A 12,284-nucleotide genomic window follows, 5' to 3' on the forward strand; every position below is an offset into this window, starting at 1 on the left:
TTAATCACAGAAGCCTTGAATGCATATATACCATTAAAAAAAATACTCCACGAGGAGGATTCCAAGTTGGATAAATAATGAGGTTGCCAGATTACTTGAGCAGAAAAAGCTGGCATGGAAAAGTTACAGAGCAATAAAAAGTACTGAAGCTTATAACAGCTAGGTAATCTGTAATAGTGCCACAGAAAAGGTTAGGCTGACAAAGGCAGATTATGAGAAATCGCTGAAAAAAGAGCAAAGAGTGGGGGATAAGGAATTCTTCACATATATAAATGCAAAGAAGAGAAAAACAAATAAAATAGGACCCTTATATAATGGATGTGATAGATACCCCAGATGTTGCAGATTAACTCAACACTTACTTTGCATCGATATTTACAGAAGAAAAACCCTTTATGCCAAAGAGAAATTATGGAAGTGAAGTTGAAAAATATGTAATTAATGGTATTGAAATTTCAAGAGTATTTAATAAAAAAACTTTCAAGACTACAGGCAAGTAAGGCTTCTGGGGTTGATGGCATATACCCTATAATTTTAATGGTGATAAGTGAGCACATTGAGGCTATTTATGAGTGCATCCTGGACTCAGGAGTGATTCCATTGGATTGGAAAAGTGCCAGTGTATCTCCAATACGTAAGGGCGGTTATAAGGGTGAAGTGGGAAATTACCGACCGGTCAGTCTAACTTCAGTAGTAGGGAAAATCATGGAGGCAATGATCAAGGGTGGAATTCAGGTTCATTTAGATAGAAATGGAATTCTGAGGAAATCTCAGCATGGTTTTTTAAAAGGAAAATGATATCTAACTAATCTAGTTAGCTATTTTGACAGGATCACTCATGAGCTGGATTTAGGGAATAATTTCGACATTGTTCATTTGGATTTCAGCAAAGCATTTGACTCAGTCCCATATGAGCGGTTACTTTATAAGCTGGAACAGGTTGGAATCACAGGGAAAATCCTTAGATGAATAGCTGGATGGCTATGGGGCAGGAGGCAGAGGATTGTGATAAATAGTTATTCCTCAGATTGGGTTAATGTAAGGAGTGGGGTTCCCACTGATCAGTATTAGAACAACTTTTGTTGTTGAATTTCATAAATGACATTGATAAAGGGATAGGGGAATTGATGTCTAAATTTGCAGATGATGGAAAGATTGGTAGAGTACTTAATGATCACCACCAAGCAGAGCTTCTTCAGAGTGACCTAGATAGACTTCAGGGATGGTGATAAAATGGCAGCTATGTTTTAATCCAGCAAAATGTAAGTAGTAGTAGTAGAGGCATGTGATGCAAGAAAGCAAGCTTATGTAGCATCATCCCCAAAAAAAAGAAATACCCCCTTTCCCATTTGGCACATCCATTCCCTCTCAACGTTTTTCCAGTTCCTCCTTGAATTTATTTTAAGCTATCAACTTCCACAACCACAGATGGAAGTTTGTTAAAGCAATCAACCACCCGCTGGCTGAAGACAAAATTCTGCACATCTATTCTCCAACCGTCTTTCCTCAATTTGAATTTATGTCCCCTTGTGAGTAATTAGCATTTAGCATTAGAAAGGGCACATAATGCAAGAAAGCAAGCTTATATAGCATCAGCCAAAAAAAAAACACTCACCCCCCCCTCTTCTCATTTCACTCATCCACCTGCTCCAAATGTTTGTCTATTTCTGCCTTGAATCTGTTTGAGTTATCAACTTCTACAACGACAGATGGAAGTTTGTTCCAGCAATCAACCACCTGCTGGCTAAAGGCAAACTCCTGCACATCTATCCTACAACTGTCTTTCCTCAATTTGAATTTATGCCCTCGCAGGCGATTTGCGAGGGCATAAATTCAAATTGAGGAAAGACAGATGTAGGATAGATGTGCGGAAATTTGCCTTTAGCCAGCGGGTAGCTGGTTGGTGGAACAGACTTCCATCCCTTGTTGTGGAAGTTGATAGCCTAAATAAATTTAAGGCTCAGCTGGACAGGTATTTCGAACAAACGGAGGGGTGAAATGGAAGTTTTTTTTTTTTTTTTGGCTGATGCTGCATAAGCTTTCTTTCTTGCATCATATGCCTCTACTAATGCTAATGTGAAATATGGAATTATTGGTCCAGTAAAATGAATTTAAACTAAAAACCTGCAGTAGCATAAAAATATAATAATGCCATAACAAAAAGTTGTCTTTCTGACTATTAATATTGCCTATCCATAATATGAGATCATATTTTCAATATTTATATATTTTCAATATTTATATATTTTCCATAATTTTAATGAGGAAGTATTTATTTTGGCAGTATAATCAGATAGAATCTAAAGACAAATATAAGCATTTTGAAACTCTTTTGATTAAGCATTTTTTAATGCAAAGTCATAAAATAAACAGTCCTACCAGATTATTGATAATTAATGATAATTGTGATCCTACCAGATTATTGATAATTAATGATAATTGTGATCCTACCAGATTATTGATAATTAATGATAATTGTGATCCTACCAGATTATTGATAATTAATGATAATTGTGATCCTACCAGATTATTGATAATTAATGATAATTGTGATCCTACCAGATTAATGATAATTGTGAAAATTAGTGGATTTAAACTGTACAGTAAATATAATGGTCTTAATACTCATAACAGAAAACGTTTTTCCTCACAATGAGTTCTTTGGTACTGAATTGCACTATCAGAAGATGAGACATTGCTTTGACAGTCTAGTTCAGGATTATCAGATAACAGTTGGCCAGCTATGTAATAGATGAAGTTGTAATTTCATAATTAAAAAATTAGCTAATATACTGTTTTGGGCTTTTCAAAATCATGAAAAGTAGGACTTTCTTTCACTCCATCCATTGGAATTGTCAATTGGAGGTCACTTCAGGGACCAGTAAGTCTTGACATTTTCAAATAGCCAGGGCTATTTGAAGGTTATTAATTGCCCTGGAATTATTCTTCACCACATGAAAGACCCCAATAATATTATATTTGTTTTGCTGCTGTTCCACTATATGAAAAGGTCCAATCCACTTTGATGCCGTAGTTTCCAAGCTTCCATCTTAACATAGGAATATTCATAGTAGTTTCTAATCATTTAAATAAATGACAGATTAACCTTGACAGTACCATTTGTTTAAAAACAATTGAATACCAGGGCAAGAGATGAAGGTAGAGTTCACCACAAATTGTCTGCTGTGAACATTAAGACTTTCATTTACTGGACAGTTTAAATCCTGCCAGCCAAAAAACACAGAGGAGAAAAAACTGCTCCTGCTTCATGAAATTTTGAAAAGGCATTTACTCTAATAATTTCAAAATGCTAACTTCATTTGCTGCTTGGCAGTTGAAATATAGCATCATAACCATATGCTATCATGAAATTGCTACTAGAAGCCATCTGCTCACTGATGTAAGAAATGATAAGTCCTGACACAGGCTGTCATAGTAGCTATATTGTGAGATTATTATAGTTTGACATTTTCTATTTCAGATAGCCATCTTAAACAGGCTGTCTTAGTAGCTATATTGTGAGATTATTATAGTTTGACATTTTCTATTTCAGATAGCCATCTTAAACAGGCTGTCATAGCAGTGCATGGTCTTTCAAATAAATGCCAGATAACTATTTATTTAAAAGTAGCTCAATACAGTACCTTGTGGTGAAAGCACAGTTGATTCTTGTTTGAGCATTGCATTGACTAGACAACTAGTTGTAGTTCTAGAATAATGTATGCAAACAGATACTGTTATGCACATTCAAGATTGAATCTATATATGTTGTCACAAATTATGCACAGCCCATGTCAAGGGCAAGTCATGCTGTTGTGTAACTGTTATGCTGCTTTATTGGCTACAGAAAAGTAGTTATAATGAAATTGAAAAGTACCTTGGGGCTGTAATGGAATATAAATGGAGTTATTTTTAAATTTTGCCACCCAGAGAAATATGAGGACAAGAAAGCCGTACTTTTTACAATTTTGAAAAGTCAAAATAACATTAGCTATTTTATAATTTTGAAGGTCAATGATTATATTATATCATTATTTTATTATTTTATTTTTTAGGAGCTAGAAGAGCCTGAGGTTGATGACACCACAAAGTATGATATTATTACTCCAACTATTGTTCATCCTAAACGTGTAAACCCAAAGATTGAAGATGTTGATATGGAGGTTAGTAATTACGCCTGTACAAAACAGTCTTGGATTTAGTAAAACTGAATGTTAATATTAATTTGAATTTTAAGTTGAATTTTAAAAAATACAGATGTGTTTAAAGAAATATTCATGGGATTAATTTATATTTTTGCTTGAAATTTAACTTTACTTTGCTTAAGGAGATAATTTATATATCATAGGTATTCTGGTTCCTTTATACAAAGCCTTTGAATAGGTACATCATATCCCAAAGATTTATATAGGCAGATATTAGATCCATTAAAATATATATTTGACATCTGTGATAAGAGTTACAAGTATGCACTAATATGGTGTTGGGGTACCCTTTCCTTTTAAAACATCTTGTATTTTATGGGAATGGATTCAAATAAATCTTGAACTGTCTTAAGAAGACACTGGACCATTCTTCATGGAGGAATGTTTCAAGCTCCTTGAGTAATGAAGGTGGAGGAAATCTGCTTCTCACTTCCCTCTCCAAATATGCACAGTGCAATGGCATAACTATGCCAATGCAGCTGCATTGGGGCCCCGGGCTTGAAATAGTCCTGTGAAATTTGGAAGATAGATTCATTTCTCAAGACAATTAACAAATTTCATTAATAAACAACCAATTTTTTTAATTAAATGTAACACATTCTTATCAACCGTTTTGAGCTTTATGTAGTGCCATTTATTATAATTTTAGCTCCTTTTTGAAGATCATTTAGTGTGATTTACAAATCTCAAATGGCAACAGTGGCTATGGCTCTGTGAAACAATATAGTTCGTTTAGTGCTCAGTGATCAAGCATAAAGTGCAGTTATTTTATAAAGTTTTTATTTTATAATAAGTAAGTTAAAAAAAAAAAGATGTAGGAATATTTTACTAATTTGACTGTCACCTTATAATTTCTTTTTAGAATAGAAAAAAAGAATACAAGCACACCAAGCAACTATGCTAAAAGAAAAAGAGTCTGCAGAAGCACTAGAAAAATAATTAATTTGAAAAAAATTCAAAAGTTGTCTTCTTTCTTCCCCAGGAGAAACGCGAGCTCTTCTATTACTACACCAACGGAAACAATAGCATCAATGTAAGGTTCAGTATCCGCAACAGGATCATCTTTTCCAGCACAAACTACAGATATAGATGTAAAAATTCCAAATGAACACTAATGAACTAGAACTATTAGAAAGTTTAGTTTGTGAACAATAACCAAGTGATATGGGTCCAGACATAATGGATATGAAGAGATTTATCTTACATCATGGACCTTGTAGACCTAACCCTCATTCCTAAAAAAACACAGTAACAGGTTGTTTTCAGAAAGGTATTACAAAACAATATACAAATCCGGTCAATCTTAAAATGAACAGATTTTGGTTGTGTTATTCTCCAAAATTGGATGCAGTGTACTGCGAACCCTGTTGGATATTCTCATGAAGTAAGCAGAATTCTGGATGGATACAAGGAATAAAGGATCGGCACAATTTATTCAATAAAATTAAACACCATGAAGCAAGTTCGTCGCATACATAGGCTTGTTATCTTAAGGAATTATGGATGGCAATCAAATTTTTGGATAAAAATGTAGACAAGAATTTACAACAAGAATTGTAATTTTTAGCAGAAAGTTTTGGAGTGGCTTGTCAAAATAACTCTAAAATTATCAAAAATTTCAATCACATTTTGAGGCCATCGAGAGAGTTTGAAAGCTACATACAATGAACTTTGTCTGATGTAAATTTTTTTAGCCAAGTGTTAAATTAGCCATTTGGCACTGAAAAATATCTGTCCTAAAATACAAAATGAGTTGATAGAATATTTGAATTTTCATTTAAAAAACAATTAATAATGGAAATATAAGACTCTTTTCTTTTCTGTCATATTAGATGCAACCCAGGACATTTAAAAAAAAAACCAGCAGCAATACTGGAAGTAAACCTACAGGATTAAAATCGAGGAGTCTTTTCTTGGCTTCGTTCATCTAACCAATCAAACTGCTGCAGGTATAACAACAACTATTTGCAACACACTGCAATCAAATGATTTGGATCTTTCTAAATATCGGGGCCAAAGATATGATGGGGTTAACGCTACGAGTGCAGTTTATTCCAGAGGTTCAAGCCAGCATAAAAGAAATGGAACCAAATCCATTATATGTTCATTGTGCAGCTCATTAACATCAACTTAGTGATGAATGATGCCATTAATGGTATGTCAGATGTATTTTACAGTTGTAGAAAGCAGCTATGTGATTTTTAGACATAGCATCAATCATTGGTCTTGCTGTCTTCATATTGTGCTGAATCAGATGTTGCTTTAAAAAAGCTAAACCCTACTGGTTAATTGGTCATCTTTTGTCATTAATAGCAATAAAACAATGGTATACAGATATTCAGAAAGTTTTAACCAAAATCATTTTGGATACTACAAAAAAAGATGACAAAACAGAAATAGAAGCAATCAGAATTTAAAAAATATGGAAAATTTTGAATTTGTTGTTATTACTGTAATAATGGAAAAGGTTCTTTTGAATATAGATTTGGCATCAAAATTTCTGCAAAGAAAGGATTTAGATATTGTTCAGGCAGCAACACATTTAGAAATGTCTTTTGTTGCTGTAAAACAACTACGAAATAAATTCAAAATTATTTTGAAGGAAGCAACTGTTGTCATAAAAAAATGTGGTACTCGAACTGAATTAAAAATGAAAGAAAATGAATAATAGATTTTACAACGAACTTGTAGATCACTGATTTGAAAATTTATAGAATTATTTCCAGGTAAATGTCTTTTATAGAATAATTGACGTTTGTATTAAAACACAAATTCAAGGGTTCGAAAACTATTGTCGACTTATTTTAATTTTTAACACAGAAAATATTACTGAATATGACAGACAAAGAAATTGTGCAAAACACATCTTGCATATAGAATCAGTATCGAATGATTTATCCAATCCTTATCTCCTCAGTTATTACTTTTTGTCAAAACACTCCAAAGGGAAATAGAGAAAATTAGCACAATAAAAGAATTGGTTGAACTTGCGTTGGTGCAGTATTATGATATGAGCACGAGTTACACTCAAGTGTGTTCATTACTATTATTATTTTTTTTTTGACAATTCTGTTAACCGTGGAAAGAACAGTATGATCATTTTCAAACTGTAGTTAATAAAAAATTATTTAAGAAATGCCGTGAGTCAAGAACGACTGTCTGGCTTAACCCTTTTAAGAATAGAAGCAGAAAAGGCAGAAAATATGGATGTGTCTCAGCTAACTGATGATTTTGCTAATATGAAAGCTTGCCGAAAGAAGTTCTAAATACAGATTTTCAAAGCAAAAAATAGAAGTCAACTTATGTAAGAATATACGGTAATTTGTTTTGGCTTATATAATGTGTTAATAAAATTTTTTTAATTTTTGCATACTTGCTATTTAAATCTATTTTTTTAAATATCATTTGATTTTTGCATTTAAATGCATATCCTTACATTTAGAAGCATTTAGTGTACTGTATTGTATTAATGTTGTGATTATTATTAAATATATAATTATTATTATCAATATACCAATTTCAATTTTTATTCTCGCTTCGTTAATACCATTAATAAAAAACATAATAATAAAGTAAAACGTAAGTAAATGGATAATATGTTGATTTTTTTTTTTTTTTTTTTTTTGCTTTTCATTTTTTGGGGTTGGGTTAACACGGAAGGGCAGGGCCCATGACCTGTGTTAGCACTGGGGGCCAATTTGCTCTAGTTACGCCACTGCCACAAGTGGCTCAATAAGGTTTAAGTCTGAAAATTGTCTAGGCCATGGGAGATGCCCAGCCTCAGTTTCATGCTCCTCAAACCAAGCTTGGGCATATCTGGCTGTGTGTATTGGAGCATTATCATCTTTAAACATGGCATCATTTGTGTGAAACAATGTTCACACCATGGGAGGAACCTGGTTACTCAGAATATCAAGGTAATCAGTGGCAGTGACTCACCCATTCAGAGTGATGATAAGACCTTAGTAAATATCTTACTTTATAATAATCTGTTAGCATTAGTAGAGGCATATGATGCAAGAAAGAAAGCTTATATGGCATCAGCAAAAAAAAACCCTTCCCATTTCACCCATCCATTCACTCTAAACGTTTGTATAGTTCTGCCTTAAATTTATATAGGCTGTCGACTTCCACACTGACAGATGGAAGTCTGTTCTAAAAATCAACCACATGCTGGCTAAAGGCAAATTTCTGCACATCTATTCTACAACTTTCTTTCCTCAATTTGAATTTATGCCCCCTCCAGTGCATAATTTGAGCAAGAGGAAGAATCCCATCAGCATTGAGCTTGCTCAAACCATTCAAAGCCTTATACACCTCAATCAGATCACCTCGCAGGTGCCTAGTCTTCTTGGTAAGAGCAACCCTTTCTTCCACTCACCAATCTTGTTGCCCTTCTCTGTATTCATTCCAGCAGCTCTACATCCTTCCTAAAATGAGGTCTCCAGACCTGTATGCAGTACTCAAAGTGTGGCCTGATCTTTGCCTTATGGAAAGGGATAATCATCTCATTATACCTGCTAGCAAAAATTCCTATATATCATTGACAAGACTTCATGAGCTACTCTTGCAGTGCACTGCTTAGAAAACTTCATATCTCACTGCACAATCACCCCCAGGTCTTTTTAATTCTCCACTACCTTGCGTGTAGTACTGCACAGTTGGTACTTTTCTCTGTGGTTACTACTACCCATATGCAGTACTTTGCATTTGTCAATGTTAAGCTTCAGTTGCCACTTCTCAGCGCATCTGCCCAACTTTTCCAGATCTTGTTGCAGCAGCAGCATACTGTCATTATTGTTATAACGACCCTGCAAAAATGACAAAGTGACCTTGAGAGTTAGGTATTGCAGTGTGATCAGCATACTTTGTACTAACCATACTGAAATGTATGGTTATACTATCCATGGCACAAACATTACATTTTTAATACATGTTAACTCTATTTTTTATTAAACAAATTTTTTAACATTAGAATGCTTATTCCTTTTGAAAAGGAATGCTTATTCCTTTTCAAAAGGAATAAGCTCTACTTTGTATAAACTAGGGCTTGCATAAAACCGAGAAATTTCAAAACCGAGTTTAACCGAAGTTTATTCTTAAAACCGGTTTTAAAACTGATTTTCTCAGACTTAGGGAAAATAATTAAAAGCTTATAACACCAGTATTTATTTTATCTTGGGTAGATTGTACAAATCGTAATCAAATCTTTTAAACAAAATCTATCACCTCTTATAGTAAAAAAAATAAAAAAATTAAAATGCTCCAAAAAGGTAACCAGCTTGAGATTATACAAAATTACAAATTGTATTCAAATCCTTTGAATAAAAACTATCTTCTTGTATAGTAAACAAAAAAATAATAAGCCCTATAATAATAATAATAATAAATACTTTACTATTTATTGCTCAGCTTTTTTTCTGAAAATGGTCCTATAAAAAACACAGTATATTAAGCATTTTTCCTGATAGACCTGACCTTACTTTTGTGTTAAAGAGACCAGTGATCGAAAACACTCTCTCAGATTGGACACTTGTTGGTTTAATGGTCAGCAGTGCTCTATAAACTTTCTCCAGCTTTTCACTTCTACTGCTAGTTGCCTCCAAAATTTTAAATTCTTTGCTGATTTCCAATTCACTTGGATATTTTGAAGGCTCTTCATTTAGTCTCTTTATTACACTATCATACTCTCGCATGAGTGTATCTCCGATATCGGAACTAGGCGAGTCTTTGTTTTCTTCTAAAAGAACAGTTCGTTTATTTTCAGTTTCTTCATTCAACGCTAAGACTCCTTCGGAATGTTTTGCAAATAATCTCTGATAAATCTCTTCAGCATGCTTTTTCAAAACTTGCTTACTTGGAAAATCAAAAGTTCTTGAACCTGAATCTTCTTTCCTAAACTTTTTGGGGTTGTGTAGATAGCTCAGCAAAGCCACAGTTTGGCAATTTCGTCTTGCATTGTAACGCTGCAAAAGGCTTTGGTGAAATTTTAAAGCAAATGGGGTTTCTGCTGTATCAAGCTTAGCAAGCAGAAATTCTGTTGAAGACTCTGCTTTAAGTAAGTCTGTATCTTCTGAGGTTATAGCCTTCAGAATCATTTCAACTGGTAGCAAAGTTTCACATAGCAATTCAAGTGTTTTCCAGTCATCGTCAGACACAGCTTCAGTTGACAGTACTGCACATAGAGCATTTGGAATGCAATTTTTCAATTTCAAAAATCTCTCAGTCATATAGAATGTGCTATCCCATCTAGTCTTGCAATCTAATATAAGTTTATATTCTTTCCCATTAAATTTTGCTTTAACAAAATTTTGTAATATGTCATTTTTGGTAGGCAATTTTCGAAAAAGCTTGCAAATTTTTCTGACTTTGTTAATAGTTTGTGCAATATTAGCCATTGGATTGAAGAAATAAATGAGCTCATCAGTAAAGTCGGTTTGATAAAGCATGCCTTGCTGTCTTTCTTCATCATCACTACTTTCTTCATTATTTTCATTTTCTTCATTGTCTTTGGGAGACTCAGAGACTGTCGCACCATAATTGATTGCTTTTCCATAAAGTACATCTATAACTGACAGATGTATACAATGGGCTATACATTGTTGATGGTTAGGCGGAATTTGCTTGCCAAACTTAATCATCATTGCTGCTCCATCGGTGGTGCAGGCAACAATATTCTCATCCAAGTTCTAACCAAATTCCTTCAAGTGTCCATTCACAGTTTGCTCAGTTCTTCTGCTATCAAGTGAACCATTAATCTTAATAAGACCTAACGAACAATGATTGTCTTTTGAATGCACATTTATATTCATATACCTTTTATTTTGTATAGACGTATATTCGTCTAGAGTCAATAAATACCATGCACCCGAAACCAATGAATTTTTGAAATGCTGAATGAGTTCTTCTTTCTTAGTTTTATAATAATTCAGAACCATATTTTTTAATTCCATTCACTGTGGCTGGTGGTAATTTATCGTATTTATTTCTCTGAAGGTGAAGGCTTGATTGTATAAACTCACTCTTGGCAATTGAATTAAAAGAAAATCCATCTAAAGCAGCTAATTTTGAAATCTCTTCTTCCATAGATTTTTTAACGATAAAGTTTTCTAATGTTCTTACCATTTTTACGGAAGGTTCACTGTTATCTTGTTTAATGTCAATGTGATGTATTTTCTTTAAATGCAACATCAAAGATGATGTAGATCCTCCAGACGACTTCATTATCATCTGACATTTCGAACATTGTGCTTCATCTTTGCTTTTTCGAGCAAAATAATTCCATACATTTGATTTCATCTTAGACATATTAAGAGTAATAAATATTAATTAGTAGGAATTTATATCACCAACAAGTTTAAATAAAAATATTGAAGATAACAAAGGCACAATACTATGCATCACTCCCACAAGCACTGAATGAAGAGTCTAAACGAGGCAAGTTTCAAAAGATACAGGTGGGAAGATAAAAGGTACCCCTCCTAGATTTGGGCCACTTGCCCATGAGATTCGTACCTTAAAATAAAATAAAAAACATATTTAAAACATAAAGCAGTTGAACGATCCAGATAAACGAACAAACAAAAGAAAATGTGCATAACAAAAAACTATATTCGAGGGCTAACTAAAAAAATATTTGAATCCGGTTTTAGAAGCTCGGTTTCGGTTTTAACAACTCAATATGAAAATCGGATTTAACCGGTTTATAAAACTGGTTTGCAAGCCCTAGTATAAACTGATATTTAACTATATAGTATCGGTGTAAATACACCATAGTTAACCCATATATTTGAACTACGTATGTAGCGCAGAGGACATCGTTTTAATTGTATCTCATAATGTGGTTGCCTTCACAACGAGATAGCTACTATTGCATTACTTCAAATAAATAATGCTTCTCTAGTAGAGAAGACTACTGTTATTTATTTTCAGCGGTACCACCACCCAGACGATCGTTTCAAACTGTGCGGCTTCATAATCAGTGGGCGGGCAGGTACCCAGGTAATACAACAAGCCATCACAGTTGCAAAGTTATATCCACATTATGAGAGATGCCAAAAGGGTGTGGTGGTAATGTAT

General features: G+C 33.6%; 1 protein-coding gene across 5 annotated transcripts in view; it reads left to right on the forward strand.

The window, feature by feature from the left end:
• The window catches only part of LOC150079142 (polyamine-transporting ATPase 13A3-like), a 750,840-nt gene that overhangs the window by 466,112 nt on the left and 272,444 nt on the right, over positions 1 to 12,284 (forward strand). For all 5 annotated transcript variants that reach the window (XR_016547547.1, XR_016547548.1, XR_016547549.1 and 2 more), the window contains exon 15: positions 4,056 to 4,163. Coding sequence is in view for 2 of the 5 variants with exons in the window: in XM_090383358.1 (XP_090239484.1) it covers positions 4,056 to 4,163 (108 nt within the window). In the remaining 3 variants the exon portion in view is untranslated. The remainder of the gene's footprint in view (positions 1 to 4,055; positions 4,164 to 12,284) is intronic.

This window comes from Mastigoproctus giganteus, chromosome 10 (assembly GCF_048544385.1).
Source record: "Mastigoproctus giganteus isolate SK-2022 chromosome 10, ASM4854438v1, whole genome shotgun sequence".
Lineage (NCBI taxonomy): Eukaryota > Metazoa > Arthropoda > Arachnida > Uropygi > Thelyphonidae > Mastigoproctus > Mastigoproctus giganteus.